Consider the following 19,299-nt stretch of genomic DNA (forward strand, 5'->3'; position numbering starts at 1 on the left):
AAGAAGGATGGGATTCTGCCATTCCTTCCCCCATTCCATATATCAAACAATTTTCTCTCCCCCGCCAACCACATTGGCAAAAAACTGGAAACTTATTCTTTGAAAAGAATCAAAAATAGGGTCTTTGGCTGGAAGCACCAGGCATTTTGAGGTTGGGGTTCCTTATTGAAAGTAAGGGCTTTAAGTGAATGTTGTTATGTTGGATGCTAAAACTGTCTAGCCCCCTTTCTCCACTCAGCTCCTCAGAGTGCTGGCAGTCAAGCCTTCACCCTTCAAGCAATACACTGGTAAAATTATTTCTGGGGATTCTGACCAAGCCAAGAGGAAAGAATTAAATATACCAACATTTGAGTTTGCTGAATTAAATGGTCCAGCATGATCATCTTACAGTTAGGCATTTAGTCTTCATGAAAGATTTCAAGAAATATTAGGAAATTTGTCATGTGAAACCTAGGGACCAAAACAAACAAACAAACAGGAAACAGCAACTGGAGAAACAGAAACTTAATAAGGGAAAAAGAGAATGTTAAAAAACAAAAACAAAACCTGTCCTTAATTTTCTCTGAGAGATAAGGAAAACATTGCAACCATAAAGGAACAGGATACTATATATATATATATATATATACACACACACATATATATATACACATATATATATGTGTATATATATATATATTTTTTTTTTGAGACAGAGTCTCGCTCTGTTGCCCAGGCTGGAGTGCAGTGGCGCTATCTCAGCTCGCTGCAAGCTCCGTCTCCCAGGTTCACGCCATTCTCCTGCCTCAACCTCCCGAGTAGCTGGGACTACAGGCGCCCGCCACCACGCCCAGCTAATTTTTTGTATTTTTTTAGTAGAGATGGGGTTTCACTGTGTTAGCCAGGATGGTCTCGATCTCCTGACCTCATGATCCGCCCACCTCAGCCTCCCAAAGTGCTGGGATTACAGGCATGAGCCACCGCGCCCAGCCGATACTATTTTTTTAAAAAAAAGATTATTCTGTCTGGGCAAGGTGGCTCACACCTTTAATCCTAGCACTTTGGGAGGCTGAGACAGGCAGATCACTTGAGGTCTGGAGTTTGAGACCAGCCTGGCCAACATGGTGAAACACATCTCTACCAAAAATACAAAAATTAGCCAGACGTGCTCGCTTGAACCCAGGAGGTGGAGGTTGCTGTGTGCACTCCGGCCTGGGAGACTTTGGAAAACACAATAGCAAAACTAAAACACTCAATATAAAGTTGAAAAAAAATCTCAAAAGGTAGGACAAAAAGACAGTGACTCAGAAAATAGAAAAAGATGATTTTTTTTTTTTTTGAGACAGAGTCTCACTCTGTCGCCCAGGCTGGAGTGCAGTGGCACGATCTCGGCTCACTGCAAGCTCCACCTCCCAGGTTCACACCATTTTCCTGCCTCAGCCTCCCGAGTAGCTGGGACTACAGGCGTCTGCCACCACGCCCGGCTAATTTTGTTTTTCTGTATTTTTAGTGGAGACGGGGTTTCACCGTGTTAGCCAGGATGGTCTTGATCTCCTGACCTCGTGATTCACTGACCTTAGCCTCCCAACATGCTGGGATTACAGGTATGAGCCACCGCGCCTGGCCAAGATGATTTTTCTTTAAACAATAAAGTACTCTAGTCCAAAAAGTTCAATATGCAAATATTAGGCATTCCGGAAAGATAGAAGAGAAAAAACAGAGGAGAGAAATAATTAGTAAAGCAATTCAAGAAAGATTTCTAAAATTTAGGGACTAGAGTTTTCAGATTAGAATGGCCCACCACAATAGATGAAAATAGAAACACTAAGGCAGTCATTATGAAATTTCGGAACACTGGAACCACAGAGAAGTTCCTACAAACTTCCAGAGAGAAAAAACAGGACACATTATAAAAAAGATCGATCAGGAATCAGATTGGCTTGAGACTTTCCAGAAACAACAGTGGAAACTGAAAGGCAGTGGAGAAATGACTTCAAATTTCTGAGAAAGGAATAGCATCAACCGGCAAAAAAAAAAAGAAAAAAAAGAATAAAAATCTGAGCAAATTCTCTGTCTTGCCATATTATCACTCAACTGTGAGAGCAGAATAAATCAATATGCAAGATTTCAAAATATTACCTCATGTAGCTTTTTTTAAGGAAGCTACTTGAAGATGTGCTATACACACACGTACACACACACACACACACACACACACAAGTAAACCAGGGGTGAAGAGGACATGGGGTACAAGGAACAGCTCTATCTCTGAAAAAGGCAAGGGAACCTCCCAGGAAGATGGTGAAGGGAGATCTTAGGATCACGTGTGTGCTGCAGATACCAAGGACAGCCATGCCAGATTGGAGCAGGGCAGAAGGTTGTAGGAGAGACCTCAGGAAGATGAAATTGACAGAAAAGCTAATGGAAATAAATGTCTTACAATAAGGCAACTGGCAGAGAGTTTGAGATTGAATTATTGAGAAGTACATGGAAAATTTAGCAAAAAGGAGAAAACGAGAAAAAGACGATGTGGTAGGGACATTTAGTGTTCATATCTAATGCTTCTTTTTTTTTCTGGACACATGGGAGGATTATATTTCCCTTCCCTATTGCACTTAGGCAGAGTCATGTGAATAGTTCTGGCCAGGGGATTTGAGCAGAAGTTGCATGTGGTGATTTTAAAGCACAGCCTTCACCCCGCACCCCTCCCCCTACCGCCCCCAGCCTAGAGGGATTCTCAGTCTGTCGCCCATCCCCCAGGCTGGAGTGTAGTGGCGTGATCTCAGCTCTCTGCAGCCTCAACCTTTCCGGGCTCAGGTGATTCTCCCACCTCAGCCTCCCAAGTAGCTGGGACTACATGTTAGCCAGGATGGTCTTGATCTCTTGACCTCGTGATCCGCCTGCCTCAGCCTCCCAAAGTGCTGGGATTACAAGTGTGAGCCACTGTGCCCAGCTAAAGTTTGTGTTTTTATAAGTTATCTGTACACTTACCACACATCCTCACTTTTCCTGTTCCCCCAACTTGTCAATATTGTTCACCTTAATTTTAGTAAGGTCATTTCTTAGCGCTTAGGTTACTCTGACCATGTAGATAGTTTTCATTGTTGAGCCCTGGAGTACGCTATGACTTTCTTTTCCTTTCCTGCACAACTTTTCCTTCTGGTTAATTATCTTGCATATTAATCAAGGTGGGCCAGGTTATGCTACAGTAACAAACAACCCAACTCTCCATAGGAAGAACGTTAAAGAATTTGGGGCCAGGCCAATGGCTCACACCTGTAATCCTAGCACTTTGGGAGGCCGAGGCAGGCCAATTGCTTGAGCCCAGGAGTTTGAGACTAGCCTGGGCAACATGGAGAAACCCCATCTCTACAAAAAAATACAAAAATTAGCTGGGTGTGGTGGCACGTGCCTGTAATCCCAGCTACTCGGGAGGCTGAGGCAGGAGAATTGCTTGAACCTGGGAGGTGGAGGTTGCGTGAGCTGAGATTGCGCCACTGTACTCCAGCCTGGTGATAGAGCGAGACTCCATCTAAAAAAAAATAGAGAAAAGAACAAAAAGAATGATGTTTAAATGACTTGAAAATAAAAGCTGAATAATTTCAGAAATAAAATGAAATGAGAAAAGGATTCACATCAGTTACAAATTCCAGTATGTGGAAAGATACGTGAAATCATACGAAACAAAGCCATATAGAAAAAGCCATATGGAAACAAGCAGCAGTCACAGAAATGGTGGGAGAATTATAACCCAAGAAAACATGTCCTTTCATTATGTTAGATCACATAATCCACTGTGTTATGTGGAATATAAAATAATATTGAGAAGCTGGTCATTGTCTCATTATTGTTCTGCAAATGGATACCAGAAAGCACTGGAATAAGTGCCGAAGTCTTTTATACACTTTCTGGTACCATATCAAATAGAAAATAAGCATCCTTTCATTATCACCTTGAAAACAATTAGTGAAGCTAGAAACATTTCTCATTAATTTCCAAATAAATTATTTCCATTTTCACACATAACTTGTTCTGCCTTCCAGAATCCACTGCAAAGTACGATTTGAATTACTACCCATTTAAATGTAGTAGTTCTTTAGAAAAGGTGGATGATTTTGGCCGGACACGGTGGCTCACACCTGTAATCCCAGCACTTTGGGAGGCCGAGGCGGGCGTATTACAAGGTGAGGAGATCGAGACCATCCTGGCTAACACAGTGAAACCCTGTCTCTACTAAAAATACAAAAAAAAAAAAAAAAAAAAAAAAAATTAGCCAGGCGTGGTGGCCGGCCCCTGTAGTCCCAGCTACTCGGGAGGCTGAGGCAGGAGAATGGCATGAACCCAGGAGGCGGAGCTTGCAGTGAGCCGAGATCGTGCCACTGCACTCCAGCCTGAGTGGCAGAGTGAGACTCCGTCTCAAAAAAAAAAAAAAGAAAGAAAGAAAGAAGGAAAGAAAGAAAAGGTGGGTGGGTGATTTCACCTATATGTGTATAGAGTGTGCAATTTTCAGCCCATTTCTCCCCTTTTGACTTTACAAATCCCTACTGTAAGTATTGAAAAGAAATAAGCTTTTTTTATATTTCTCTTTTATTCTCCCATTTCCTCAGCATTTGAATGCTGCCTGGGCACAAGCTAATGAGGTATGAACATATTCAGTTGTTTATTTGTTCATTTACAAATAGTGGTAGGACTCGTGCATGCCCAGTGCAGTTTTAAACACTAGGGATACAAAGTTTAAAAGAAAAAAAGGCTGGGCGCGGTGGCTCATGCCTGTAATCCCAGCACTTTCGGAGGCCAGGGTGGGCAGATCACTTGAGCTCAGGAGTTCAAGACCAGCCTGGGCAACATGGCGAAACTTCGTCTCTACAAAAAATACAAAACTTAGCTAGGCAAGGTGGCAGGCGCCTGTAATCCCAGGTACTGGGATGCTGAGGTGGGAGGATTAGTTGAGCCTGGGAGGCAAAGGTTGCAGTGAGCCAAGATCATACCACTGCACTCCAGCCTGGGCGACAGAGCGAGACCCTGTCTCAAAAAAAAGAAAAAAAAAAAAAAAAGACAAAATCCTTGCTCTCATAGAGCTTATCTTCTAATCGGGTTATAACAAAATAAACTGTAAAAATTATATAGGATGTCAGAATGTATTAATTGCTACAGAGGAAAATAGAGTGTAAATGCTGAGCAGAAGAGAGTCCTAGGGATGGTAAGAAAGCATCACTATCATAAAATGATTATTTGTTATGAAAGAAAAATAAAAGGTAGCCACAGGGGAATTGATTCACATATTCAAATGGGAAATATGACCCATTACATCTTGTCAGTATATATATGGCCTCTACAACCACAGACTTGATTTTTGATGGAAAGACCCTGGAATTACACAAAGAAAAAGAATCTTAAGATTGTTTGTATGAAGAAAGAATATTCTAAGTTACAAGTGCCAAGTTTCAGGATCTTAGGTGAGGGCAGGGACTGTTAGAGTCAATAATAATCAAAGGAGTAGGGAGGCTTGTGTTTTAGCCTCTTGAAAACAGTGCTGAGGGCCACTAGGCAAGTGAAGCAAATAAAATAAAGCATCAACACAATGACTGTTCCCAGAAGGGCAGTAGGAATGTAATGTCATGCTGAAAAACAGGCACCCACAAGACTAATGCATTCATAGGCTACTTGATGCCAAGAGACTTTGGCATCAAAGTACTTTTGTCCTCTAAATGCCTATTTTACAGTTGGCAAAGCCACAAGAAGGGCAGTTCCAGGGTGGGAACATCTGGTTCATTTTACCTAAGGAAGTCAGCAAGTGCTTACTATTTTGTTGCTTTTTTAAGAGGCCTGTGCGTATCCAACAAAGTTCATGATAATAACACATAAGATCTATATAATCTTGCCATTTTCAGATTTTTTTTTTTTTTTTTTTTGGAGACACGGTCTCAATCTGTCACCAAGGCTGAAGTTCAGTGGCGCAGTCATAGTTCACTGCAGCCTTGGACTCCTGAGTTCAAGCGATCCTGCCACCTCGGACTCCCAAAGTGCTGGGATTATAGGTCTGAGCCACTGTGCCCGGCATCTACTATAAATAATCTTGAGCAGTCCAGGGCCTATGGAGTTTTGTCCTTCATTTAACAACAGCATCTTATCTTCAGTGCCTTTTAGGAAACTAGACAACTGTTTAATCTGAGATATCATATACATTTTTTAGAACCTCAGGAATCATGTCATTTGTGTAAAATTCCAAATTCCCCAATAGATCATTCACACTTGATTCCATTAATCATATATTAAGTAATTCTTTGTAAATGTATGCAAACTCCAGTGCTGTCAAATAATCCCTTGTCTATATATTATTTTAGGAAAAATAATTAGAGAGGAAAATCAAACAGTTAATAATGTTTACATAAACAAGGCAACCATTTTGTCTCATTATGCTAAAGCAAATATGTATAAGAATGAACCTTGTGGATGAATAAAGTATGGCATATACGTACAATGGAACATTATTCCATTGAGTAGAAGGAAATTCTGTCATAGGCTACAACATGGATGGACCTTGAGGACACTGTGCTAAATAAAATAAGCCAGTCAGGCCAGGCATGGTGGCTCATGCCTATAATCCCAGCACTTCGGGAAGCCAAGGCGGGCGGATCACCTGAGGTCAAGAGTTTGAGACCAGCCTGGCCAACATGTGAAACTCCGTCTCTACAAAAAATACAGAAATTAGCTGGGTGTGGTGGCGCATACCTGTAATCCCAGCTGCTTGGGAGGCTGAGGCAGGAGGATCACTTGAACCCAGGAGGTGGAGATTGCAGTAAGCCGAGACCGCGCCATTGTGTTCCAGCCTGAGCAACAAGAGCAAAACTCTGTCTCAAAAATAAAAATAAAGAAGGCCAGGTGCTGTGACTCACACCTGTAATCCCAGCACTTTAGGAGGCTGAGGCAGGCGGATCATGAGGTCAAGAGATCGAGACCATTCTGGCCAATATGGTGAAACCCCGTCTCTACTAAAAATACAAAAAAAAATAGCTGGGCGTGGTGGCACGTGCCTGTAGTCCCAGCTACTCAGGAGGCTGAGGCAAGAGAATCACTTGAAACTGGGAGGTGGATGTTGCAGTGAGCCGAGATCACGCCATTGCACTCCAGCCTGGTGACAGAACGAGACTCCGTCTCAAAAAAATAAATAAAAATAAAAAATAAAACAAGCCAATCAGAGAAGGACAAATACTGTATGATTCCACCTATACATGAGGTATCTAAAAACTCACAGAAGCAGAAAGTGGAATGATGGTTCTTGGAGGCTGTGGGCTGGGGAAATGGGGAATTGCTGTTCATAGGGATAGGATTTTAGTCATGTAAGATGAGAAATTTCTAAAGATCTACTGTACACCTTGGCACTTAAAATTAACAGTGCTGTACACTTCACTGTACACTTAAAAATTATTAAGAGGGTAGATCTCATGCTATGTGTCCTTCACTGCAGTTTTTTTAAAAAACTGAACTTTAGTCTTGTAAAGCTATGTTGAAAGATATAAGAGATTTGTGAGCTTGTTTTGTACCATTTTTTTCTTACAAAGTCTATGTTGACTCTATTGGTCAGGTCCTTGGTTGCCTGCAACAAAACCAGCTTGAGAACCTTATTCAAAAAAGAGAGTTAGTAGAAGCATGGTTGAGGTGCAGAGACTTGATGGGAAAGTGGAGGCCAGGCTTGGAATGAATCAAAAGATCCTGGGAGTCTGGGCAGTAAGAACTGCAGGAAGCCAGTGTGGTCCCCATGATACTGTTGCCCCCTTTCTGCCTGCTCACCCCCTGCCATAAGAAGCTCCAAATGGCTAGTCGGCAGCTTCAGCTGCTAATTCAGTAGAAGCATCACGGGGTTTTCTAGTGAAAGCATTTCTCCCTTGAATACTAAAACCTTTATATCAGCAAAGTTCAGAGTCACAGGGATTAGATGCAACAAAAAATTTTAGTGACTCATTAAGTGGAATTGTGAGAGGCACCATTACCCTATTTTCACCCTTTGCTTCCCACACCACAGCTTCTGTTTATGGGGAAAAAATACCACCTACTATCTTTCTCACTAATTTAGAATGTAGACATCCTGAAGGATTATGCTAAAATCTTACAAGGTGTCATCTCCTGGAAATAGGCATACCTACCTCTTAATCACCCATTTCACAGTTTTATAGGGCCAGACGCCTCTAGATGATAGTGGTGTGTTATGATCAATGAATCCCATGGCATCATTCCATTTCCCTATCTCCACCACTGTTAAGTGAATTACTTGATCTGTGGCAATGTGTAGGATACCATGACTACGTATAAGGCATTCTGCATGCTCATGGATGGTGGTACTAGCATGGCCTAAATCCAGATCAAATATATTACAATGAGGACATATCTGTGTCCCCTCAATGATGGTCCCCCAGAGTAAGGTACCATATTCAGGATGTCGGTAGCTACTGGAAAACTGGGTAGTAAGCAATAACAGTTCAGGCCAACCTAGGTAAGATTAAGTCTATTGAGCCCAGGTACAGCTTCCATCTCCCTACCATGAGTTCAAAGTGGGATAAAAATACTGATTGATAATTACAGGACAGGACATTTTGTTCCATTGATTATTAAAATTTTTTCATGGAGGGGTCTTTCGGTGGCCATTCACATAAGATACAAGAAGGCACATACTCTAGACTCATCAACAGACCTCTTCCTCAAACCTCCTGATTACCAGCCCCCGATCTTGTTTTTTTACCCAGCATGCCAAACCCTTCGCGTCTGCTCATGACTTGGTGTGGATCTTTACCTACGTCTCTCCATCTCTTCCTCTGGAAAAAGTAAACAGTGAGATGTAGCACTAGAGATTCCACAAATGGAACTTTTCCACCGACCTTCAAGTTCTCCATTGAGTATGGCTTACTGATGCTAGCATATTGTTTACAGCCATTTGTAAGACAGACTTGAATTTTTTTCCTCTGTAATTATAGGGAAATCCAGATAAGGCCATGAGTTGAGAGGGTGCTGTAAGAATAGATGTGCTGGGTCTGTGAACTTTGTTATTCCAGGTCCATTCAGGTCCCACCGCATATTCCTTCCTATATGTGCGACCTCTCCTTGGTGATGAAGCTCCAGCCTGGTGAATCAGAACACCCAGCTTGTGATGGACATTCAGATTGCACAGTCACCTGGTGTTCCACCATCAGGCATTTAGTCTCTATCAAAGCCAAGTTATAAGCCAAGAATTATTTTACAAAAGTATAATAGTATTTGACAAAGAAAGCATACTTTTTTTTTTTTTTTTTTTTTTTGAGACAGAGTCTCGTTCTGTCGCCCAGGCTGGAGTGCAGTGGCCCGATCTCGGCTCACTGCAAGCTCCGCCTCCTGGGTTCATGCCATTCTCCTGCCTCAGCCTCCCGAGGAGCTGGGACTACAGGCACCCGCCACCATGCCCGGCTAATTTTTTTGTATTTTTAGTAGAGACGGGGTTTCACCATGTTAGCCAGGATGGTCTTGATCTCCCAACCTTGTGATCCACCCACCTCAGCCTCCCAAAGTGCTGGGATTACAGGCGTGAGCCACTGCACGCGGCCAAAAGCATGCTTTTATTCCAAAATGCCACTTCTGTAATTGTCCAGTGGAGGTTTCCTGGGCCTGATGGAGCATTCCAGGCTGCTAGAGGTACTTCAGGCAGGCACCATTAGATCTGATGGACCATGGGCCAAGTGGGCTTGCACTGTAGCTTGGACCAGCCGAAGGGACTTCTCTTGCCTTCAGCTCTATCAAAGCTAGCAAGCTTTTGGGTTTTCCACTTAATGGATCAGAGAAGCACATTATACTGATAATGTTTCCTCCAAAATTAAAAACAGTTCATGCCTGTAATCCTAGCACTTTGGGAGGCCGAGGGAGGCGGATCACCTGAGGTTGGGAGGTCGAGACCAGCCTGACCAACATGGAGAAATCCCATCTCTACTAAAAATACAAAATTAGCCACGTGTGGTGGCGCATGCCTGTAATCCCTGCTACTCAGGAGGCTGAGGCAGGAGAATTGCTTGAACCTGGGAGGTGGAGGTTGTGGTGAGCCGAGATCACACCATTGCACTCCAGCCTAGGCAACAAGAGTTAAACTCCATCTCAGAAACAATTATAAAAATTTTAAAAAATAAAAAAGTTTCACCAAGTATTATGCATTTTTTTTCTTAGTAGGGGGTATAAAATATGGTAACTTTTCTTCTTTGGAGAGGTTTCATCAACATACCCCTGATTAAAGGACTCCCTTCCCCCAAGAAACTTCACAGAGATTGCTGGCTACTGTGTTTTCATTGGATATATCTTTAGGATGTATGCATTTCTGAATATATAATTTATCCACCCCCTCCAACACTGATAATGCTCATAGCAACTCAATGACCTCAGTGTGAGAACATAAGACCACACTAGTAATAGATATAATGTTGGGCACCTTTCTTTTTTTGCACTGCTAGTATCTCTTTCCCTCAAACTTCCTCACTCTCTCTGATATTTCTCCTGTTTTCACAACAGCTATGTAAGTGGCTTAGACCAAATCAACCATTCATTCATTCACTAAGGTGCACTGAATGCCCACTATGTGCTAGATACTTGAAAACCATTGATATTCAACAGTGAGCAGTATTGACATGGCACCTGCATGCCTCTGATAATCAGCAAGCCAGTAGCATGGATCCAGAAAGAGGAAAGGAGGGAAAAGGACGCTATACAAGAGTACTGACCTTGAACACACAATGATCCTGCCCACAGCCTAAGAAACATACTCTAGCCAAACAGAGCAGCCATTTGTCCTTCTACAGAGTGATTAGTAAGAGGGTTAAAGTGTGCCTCCAGTTCTCTTTTATGGGGAGAGGAAGGTTGAATGGAACTTCCATTTCTTCCTATAGTAGAAGCATAAATGTGAGGAAAAAAGGAAGAGTTTCTCCTGTTATTAGCAGTATTCCTCGGCAGTGTTGAGTGCCCACTTGGGATTGGTTATAATTAATTCATAGTGACACCAGCCTGCCTGGTTGAGTGATTTTCCCCGGAAACATACAGCTGCATGCTGGACTGATCCAGAGATAGAAGTTTCCCAGATGAATATGACAGAGGGAAAGGGGCTTGGAAATTGAGATATTTCCAAGAGAACAATTATAATGATGTCTCATTGAACTCAAGATATGGAAGAAGGCAAAGGTAGGAGAGTATTAATGGATAGAAAGTGATAGAGTTGGTCAGTGGATTACAAATCTTGATGAAATTAAAGAATCACCACAGTAAAAAAGAATAGACAGGCTGGCAGACTGTGAGGTTTTGATATTTTTAGTGGACTGTGTAAATTTCCAGTTTTGGAGGTAATTAATATTTCTGATGAAAAGGAAATGGATAAGAAAGGAAGAATAGAGAGAAAGGTTTATTAGAGATGAGGGAGTCAAGGAATTTGAGAAGTGACACCAGGCAGCTCATCCAAATGGATGTTGAAATCAGTAAGCAGAATGACAGGAATTGAAACAGAAAGAAAAACAAAGTGCTAAAATCTTTAGTACATGGAGAATGACCAAGCAGTTGGCAGATGACAGCAGATGACAGAGCCAGATGGCATAAGCCTCAAAGGAGCAGGAGATTTTTTTTACAACAGGGGTTGGGAAAGAATAATTATCAGGAAGTTGCACTGGGGAAACAGAAGCTATCTCCTCCTGATCCTAGAGAATGGGCAACGTGAGTGTGCTGCAGGGGAAGCAGTGTTCTCAGGGACCAGCAGTTTTCAATTAAGGCAAGGAAAGGAGACTGCTCCTCTGGCAATGGGATAAGATTTGCTGATAGTGTAGCTTTCAAAGTACGAAAGAACCAGCAGCTTTCTTTTATAATTAAAACCAGATCTTCCACTTGAGAGGGACAAGCGACTGCTAGGAGCTTATAACCCCGAACCCTCTCCTCCAAAATTCACCTTCCCTATCATCACATCACCCTCACACTGTATTTAGGGGTTTTGTATCTGCTTTATCATTCTTGCCAGAGAATAGTCTCACCTCTTCATTCCGTCATAACACACGAGACCAGATTAGAATCCATGCCATTTATTTCTCTCTTCCTTCCTTGCTTCTGTTCTTCTTTTCTTCCCTCCATTCCCTGACCCCACAATTTTTTTCCTTCCCTTAAATCATCCATTAATTCAGGGAGATTTTTTTTTTCTTTCTTTTTTTTGAGACAGAGTCTCTGTCGCCCAGGCTGGAGTGCAGTGGTGTGATCTCAGCTCACTGCAACTTCTGCCTCCTGGGTTCAAGTGATTCTCCTGCCTCAGCCTCCCAAGTAGCTTGGACTACAGGCATGCACCACCATGCCTGGCTATTTTATGTATTTTTGGTAGAGACGGGGTTTCACCATGTTGGCCAGGTTGGTCTCGAATTCCTGACCTCAGGTGATCTGCCCACCTCGGCCTCCCAAATTGCTGGGATTACAGGTGAGAGCCACTGCACCCCACCCATTCAGGGAGACTTTCAAAGCCTAGAGGGAAATAGACATAAAGTGCCATACTACAAGAGATTGTTGCTTAAAAATAATTGTTATTCCTCATCAACTCTTGAGTTCCTTACAGGGAGGCCTCCCTACCTAGTGCTTTTAGAGTCTGTTCCCTACCTTCTCATAATTCCTTCAAGAACTTCTAGAGACCTAAGTGTCTCAACTTATGGGAGGAAGGTCAAGAGAAAGATAGCTGCTCCCTCAACACCTCTGTAAGACCTGCCTTTCAGTTCAAGTTTTTCATCTGAAGCTCTGCTTCTTCCCCCAGATGATTGATAGCAACAGTGCTCAATTGTTTTAGGAAAAACACTACCTGCAGGACAACTATATCTGAATCTGAAGCCCCACAGACCCACACACAGAAGCTAGAAATCAGGTTATTACATAGAAGTGACAGATGTTATATTGAGTCCTTTTATTCCCAACTAATTATTAATAAGGGTTGTTTTATAATGTGTATTACATATACTTTGCTATAATTTTATTCTGTAGGATGATTTGCCAACTGTAATCTAAATGTGTTTTCAAAATTAAATACAATCAGTTAATAGGGTTGCTTATTTTAAAAAGAAAATAAAAAATAAGTTTTTTGAAAAGATAGTATTTCCTGGCCGGGCGCGGTGGCTCATGCCTGTTATCCTAGTGCTCTGGGAGGCCAAGGTGGGTGGATCACCTGAGGTCAGGAGCTCGAGACCAGACTGGCCAACATGGTAAAAACTCATCTCTACTAAAAATTAAAAAATTAGCTGGGCATGGTGGTGGGCGCCTGTAATCCCAGCTAGTCAGGAGGTTGAGGCAGGAGAATTGCTTAAACCTAGGAGGCAGAGGTTGCAGTGAGCCAAGATTGTGCCATTGCATTCCAGCCTGGGCAACAGAACAAAAACTCCGACTCAAAAAAAAAGAAAAGAAAAGAAAACATAGTATTTCCTACAGTGAAAAACATGCCTCTGTGTAATACATAAGCATTTCAGCATTGAGTTTTCAGCCACAAAAGGCATTTTTAAAATATTATAGTAATGGTAAATTAAATGGATAGGAGGGATAAAAGTGATGCAGGCTTGGTGCTGAGTAAATTCAAGCTTTCAGTCTAAGAACATAGCCTTAATTAGATTTCTCTTAAGACACTGCACATCTGCCTAAATTCACACATATAAAGATGAGTGACAAAACAATAACAAATTAGTTATCCCTCAAAGTTAAAATATAGCAACTGCATTATTCATAGCCTGCCAAAGATGGTGGGAGATTTTTCTTATTGTCAATTTCTTTTCTTTTTTTTATTTTTAGAATCTAAGCATCGGGTTGGTGAAAAACTCAATTTCTCTATAATACTATAGTCCTTGACAAAAGTTTTTCAAAAATAGCCACTTGGGAATCTCTCTACTAGGAATTCTGAGGAGAAACAGGGAAGCAGGAGAAATAGAAAGAAAGAGGAGGTAAAATGGTTTGCACTCCCACAACAAAGCTATTTATGGCATCAGGGCACTGAACTGAGCTGTGATTTCAGCAATGAGGACAAGTAGGAAACTATGACGGTAACAAATAACCCACTGGCCATTCACAAAGCTCTTGGTGCCTCAGGCAAGTAGTCAGATGAGTTTGCTAAAAGACCATTGACAAACTGGAAACTGAGACTCATGGGATCTCTGGTTTATACAACATTTAGCACTTTTCCTCTCCAATAAGGTTAATTAATCCAATATTGGCCGCGGTGGCTCATGCCTGTAATCCTAGCACTTTGGGAGGCCGAGGCAGGTGGATCACAAGGTCAAGAGATCAAGAGCATCTTGGCCAACATGGTGAAACCCTGTCTCCACTAAAAATACAAAAATTAGCTGGGGGTGGTGGCATGCGCCTGTAGTCCCAGCTACTTGGGAGGCCAAGGCAGGAGAATTGCTTAAACCCAGGAGGCGGAGGTTGCAGTGAGCCAAGATCACGCCACTGCACTCCAGCCTGGGCGACAGAGCAAGACTCCATCTCAAAAAAAAAAAAAAATCCAATATAACAAACATTGTATGACATCTGTCATTTGCCATGCAATATGATTGACATAACAGCAAATCCAGTCAGCATATCAAGAAAATTAAGATAATCATAATGGCAGAATGCCAGTGGTTCAGAGGAACTATAAGAAGAGTACCTAAGAAAGAGGTGAGTGGCAGGGAAGGCTGCTCAGATGGTATGATTATTGAGCTCACTATTGAAGCAGACATAGGAGTTTCTTAGACAGAAAAGGGGTAGAAGACATTCCAAACAGATAAAACAACATGTGGAGGGGCAAGAAACATAAAACAGTATAGCCTTGACACCTTGCCTCATGATTCAGCCAGGAAACAGATGGCACAATTGTAGGTTAACCGAAAAGAGTTTAATGAAGTGACTATTTCCAGAGATACAGTCAGCATCAAGGATACTAATAAAGGATGGTGAAGCATTCAGAGCTAGCAACAGTGGGAAGCCATTGACCACCTGGTTGGAAGGGGAGAGGACAGAGAATGGTATTACCAGAACGTGGTGACAGCTGTAGCCATGGGAGAGGGTCCACACTACAGAAACCCTGACTAGAAGCAGAGGAATACCACCACTGCTAAGCCACAGCCCAGCAGAAGCAAACAGAGGGATAAATACTCTGACTTCTCTTTCCTTCTGTCTCCAGCCGGCGCCTCCCATTGGCTGAACCCCCCTGCAAGCTGGAGGGCAAGGGAGTTTGGGAAAGCTTTTTGTGAAGGACAGCTTCCTCAGGCCTAGAGAAGGATGGAGATTAGATCTGGAGAGACATATAGAGAATCATTAGCACACCTCAGATTCATATCCCAGGTCCATACAGTCTCCTGTTTCTTGAATAGGTGTAACATAAGACTGTACCTGTAACTAATACTGTGACAAGTCTGCTGTCTTCGTGAGTTTGGGCTGTTATAACAAATTACCACAGAATGGGGATTTAAACAACAGAAATTTAGTTCTCACAATTTTGGAAGCTGGAAGTGGATGATCAGGGAGATCCTGGTGCCAGCATGGTCAGGTGCCAGTGAGGGCCCTCTTCTGGGTTGCAGACAGCCACCTTGTATCCTCACATGGTAGAAAGAGGACTAGAGTGCTCTCTGGGGTATCTTTTTTTAAGGGCACTGATCCCATTCACGAGGGTTCCACCCTCATGACCTAAATTACATCCCAAAGGCCCCTCCTCCTAATCCTAATACCACCACATTAGGGTTTGCATTTCAACGTAAGAATTTGGGAGGGACACAGACATTTGATCCATACTACAGCCCTTGTTTCTTTTTCCTAAACTGATAGAGAGAAGAGTTCATTAAATTTTATGACAAGTGAGATTCTTAAGATCTAGTTTGTTGTACAACCTGTGCCCTTCACTCAGTCTTTCAATATGCTTATTTTTAACCACAATGATGTAATAATCTATCAGATTTTTAAAAGCAAAAACAAATAATCAGACAGTATGAGATGACATAGCATGTAAGTGCTTATTTGTCTAACTAAAAATAACTACTACTTTCGTGTTCTGTCAGTGTATGAAACTTGCGTATTAGTCCCATAGAATATTTTTGTTCACTTGAGATACCTCATATTTTATTTATAAATTCTAGTTAAATCATATTAAGATATCTTCAAATGTTATTATGGTGCTAGATTGTTGGAAGGAGAAGAAAAAGAACAAGTTGTCCTTATACAACCTTTTTTCTCTTTATTTTTCAGATCAATAACCCGATCTTATTACCGCAACTCAGTTGGTGGATTTTTAGTATTTGACATTACTAACCGACGATCTTTTGAACATGTGAAAGATTGGCTAGAAGAAGCAAAAATGTATGTACAGCCATTTCGGATTGTATTTCTGCTAGTGGGACATAAATGTGATTTAGCTTCACAACGTCAAGTTACAAGGGAAGAAGCTGAAAAACTGTCAGCAGACTGTGGAATGAAGTATATAGAAACCTCAGCAAAGGATGCTACAAATGTTGAAGAATCCTTCACAATCTTGACAAGAGACATATATGAACTTATTAAAAAGGGAGAAATTTGTATTCAGGATGGCTGGGAAGGGGTTAAAAGTGGTTTTGTTCCAAATACTGTGCATTCTTCTGAGGAAGCAGTAAAGCCCAGGAAAGAATGCTTCTGCTGACTTCAGACATGCCAAAGAACTAACAGGAACAGATTGGGTGTCACTTCAGGATAAATACCAACATTAACAGCAGAATGATGCAATGAAAGCATTTAAAAAGGTTACAAACCCACACCAATACTATTTTGTAAGGTATTTGATTCAGAGCATGATGCTTACTTGTTACACTACTAGATTGGGTATTTTGCTAAATTGCCAAGCAAAGCAGACAATCTTTTTCTTGAAATTACCTCCATTCTTACTTTGTTAGCATACGCTGACCTTAGTGCCCAGATATGTCACTATTACTCATTTTTCTTGACAGTTCAAATGGATTTTTGTGCATATATAGTCAGTTGAAAAGATTTTATCAGGAATTACATTCTCTTGAGTTAATTAATATTGAATATCAAAATGCATTTAAATATGCACTGTTCACCTGCAGAGTAAACAATCTCAGAAGTATCGACTAGGACGTAAATAGCAGTTCCTTATATAAGGTACCAGGTTTTTTCCCCATTCTCTGGAAATGTTTGTCCTCCCTGAATTTTGCCTCAACACAAGAAAATAAGTTTTATGTCCATTTTTGTTCCCTAATTTATTGCTTCTAAAAATGCATTATGTTTTACAAAGATATCTAAGGATCCAAGCAAACTACTTTAAGCAAATATTTGTAAAATTAAAAACGGAGGACCGCTCACCAAATGTTTGAAATGTTGCTTTTTTTTTTTTTTTTTTTTTTTTTTTTGAGACAGGGTCTTGTTTTGTCGCCCAGGCTGGAGTGCAGTGGGGCAATCTTGGCTCCCTGCAACCTCTGCTTCCTGGGTTCAGGTGATTGTCGGTACCTTACCTCAGCCTCCTGAGTAGCTGGAACTGCAGATGTGCGCCACCATGCCCGGCTAATTTTTGTATTATAAGTAGACACGGGTTTCATAGTGTTCCCCAGGCTGGTCTCCAACTCCTGGCCTCAAGCAATTCACCCCCCTCGGCCTCCAAAGTGCTGGAATTATAGGCATGAGCTGCCGTGCCTGGACTGTCAGCAGCAAATGTTTTGCTGTTACAATGTACTGTTCATATTTAGACAAGAAAAACAAAATTTATTTATGTATTGACATTTTCAAAGAAAGTAAATGCAATTTACTTTGAACTATTGTCAAAATTATTAATATAGGTAAACATGGAATGTTTTTAATAATAGCATTTTTGTCCAAGTAAATTTCCAAATTTCCTAATTTCCAATATGAAAAGAATGCAGAAAAGATTTTTCTGGGCAAGAAAAATTGGTTAGATGTTTGATATATTTAGCCTTCAAATTACATTTTACAATCTCATCAGTACAAGTTAAGATAGAATAATCAATTAAGACAGTAAAATGACTTTTGAGTTTCCTAATTTTTAACTTATTGATTAAACTCCCCTGGAAGGGATATTTTGATCATAGTGTCAAATATTTTATAATGTACATTTCTATTCTGTTCTGTAAACTACTCTTAATCACAAAAGAGTACCAAGTGAAGTTTTTTGGAATCATAAGGTTTTTACTCTTAACCTTTGGTTGCTTCATTTGTTTGAAAACCAAAGTGGCATAGTAGAAAGAATATTTAATAAGAAATCAGAAAACTTGGTTACCAATATCTAACCATGAGTAAGTCACTTGACCTCTCTAAGCCCCATTTTTCTTATCTGTAAAATTAGGCTAATAACCCCATTTATTAGTGTGTTTCATGGAAAATTATTTTGAGAATCTAGTGAATGATGCAACAAACACTTTGTAAATAGAGTAAGCATTTTGAGATTGATATGCTGCTCATGGGCATACTATTATATTTACAATGGGTGAGAATTTTGTTTTCTCATGATTTTTCCTTTCGTTCCTATGCAGAGGGAGTAGAAAAAGATGTGTGTCTTCATGGACCCGTAGGAATTCTTGATTGATGCATATCCTCTGCTTATTTTTTTTGGCGGGGGTGGGGGGCGAGGGGGCCGAGGTCTTGTTCTGTTGACCAGGGTGGAGTGCAGTAGCATGATCACAGCTCACTGCATCCTGGACCTCCCAGTCTCAAGCGAGCCTCCCACTTTAGCCTTCTGCTAGCTGGGACCACAGGTGCACGCCACCACGCCTGGCTAATTTTTTACTTTCTGTAGAGAAGGGGTCTCCCTGTGTTGCCCAGGGTATAGGTCTCATACGCCAGGGCACAAGCGATCCTTCCGCCTCGGAGTCCCAAAGTCCTGGAATTACAGGCATGAGCCCCTGCGCCCGCTTCCTCTGCTTTTTTTACCCTGAGCTATTGTTCCTGCAAAGTGGAAATAATAGAGAGGGACGTTCTTGCAGACTTAACCCAATCAAAAGTCACGTTTGTGCTTTTTGTGCATCTTTGAAGTAAATATTTAATTGTATTTTCAAATACTTGTACATTTTCTGGGTTCATGTATTTTTAATTGTGCTTATGGAGAGATTATAAATTATAACTATATAAGGTATGACTATTTATATTGTCAACATTTTCTTGATATCCTTAGGTTAATTTCACATGAGTTCAAACCGTAATTAACCAAATGAGAAAATACTTGTCCCCCAAAATGTGAAGTAGTCCATTTTACTGTTACAGTTTTCAATATTATATGACAATTTCCCATCAGTCCAAAATGGCATAAACCCAAACACTGAAAATTTAGCAGTTGAAAGTACAGTC

At 41.2% G+C, this 19,299-nt stretch overlaps 1 protein-coding gene across 1 annotated transcript in view; it reads left to right on the plus strand.

The window, feature by feature from the left end:
• The window catches only part of RAB39A (RAB39A, member RAS oncogene family), a 36,823-nt gene extending 17,736 nt beyond the window's left edge, over window positions 1–19,087 (plus strand). Inside the window, exon 2 of the mRNA XM_031016272.3 lies at window positions 16,201–19,087. Within this exon, the coding sequence (XP_030872132.2) occupies window positions 16,201–16,627 (427 nt within the window). The 3' untranslated portion in view covers window positions 16,628–19,087. The remainder of the gene's footprint in view (window positions 1–16,200) is intronic.
• The last annotated feature ends 212 nt before the right edge of the window (window positions 19,088–19,299 follow it).

The sequence above is a fragment of the Gorilla gorilla genome, chromosome 9 (genome assembly GCF_029281585.2).
Source record: "Gorilla gorilla gorilla isolate KB3781 chromosome 9, NHGRI_mGorGor1-v2.1_pri, whole genome shotgun sequence".
NCBI lineage: Eukaryota > Metazoa > Chordata > Mammalia > Primates > Hominidae > Gorilla > Gorilla gorilla.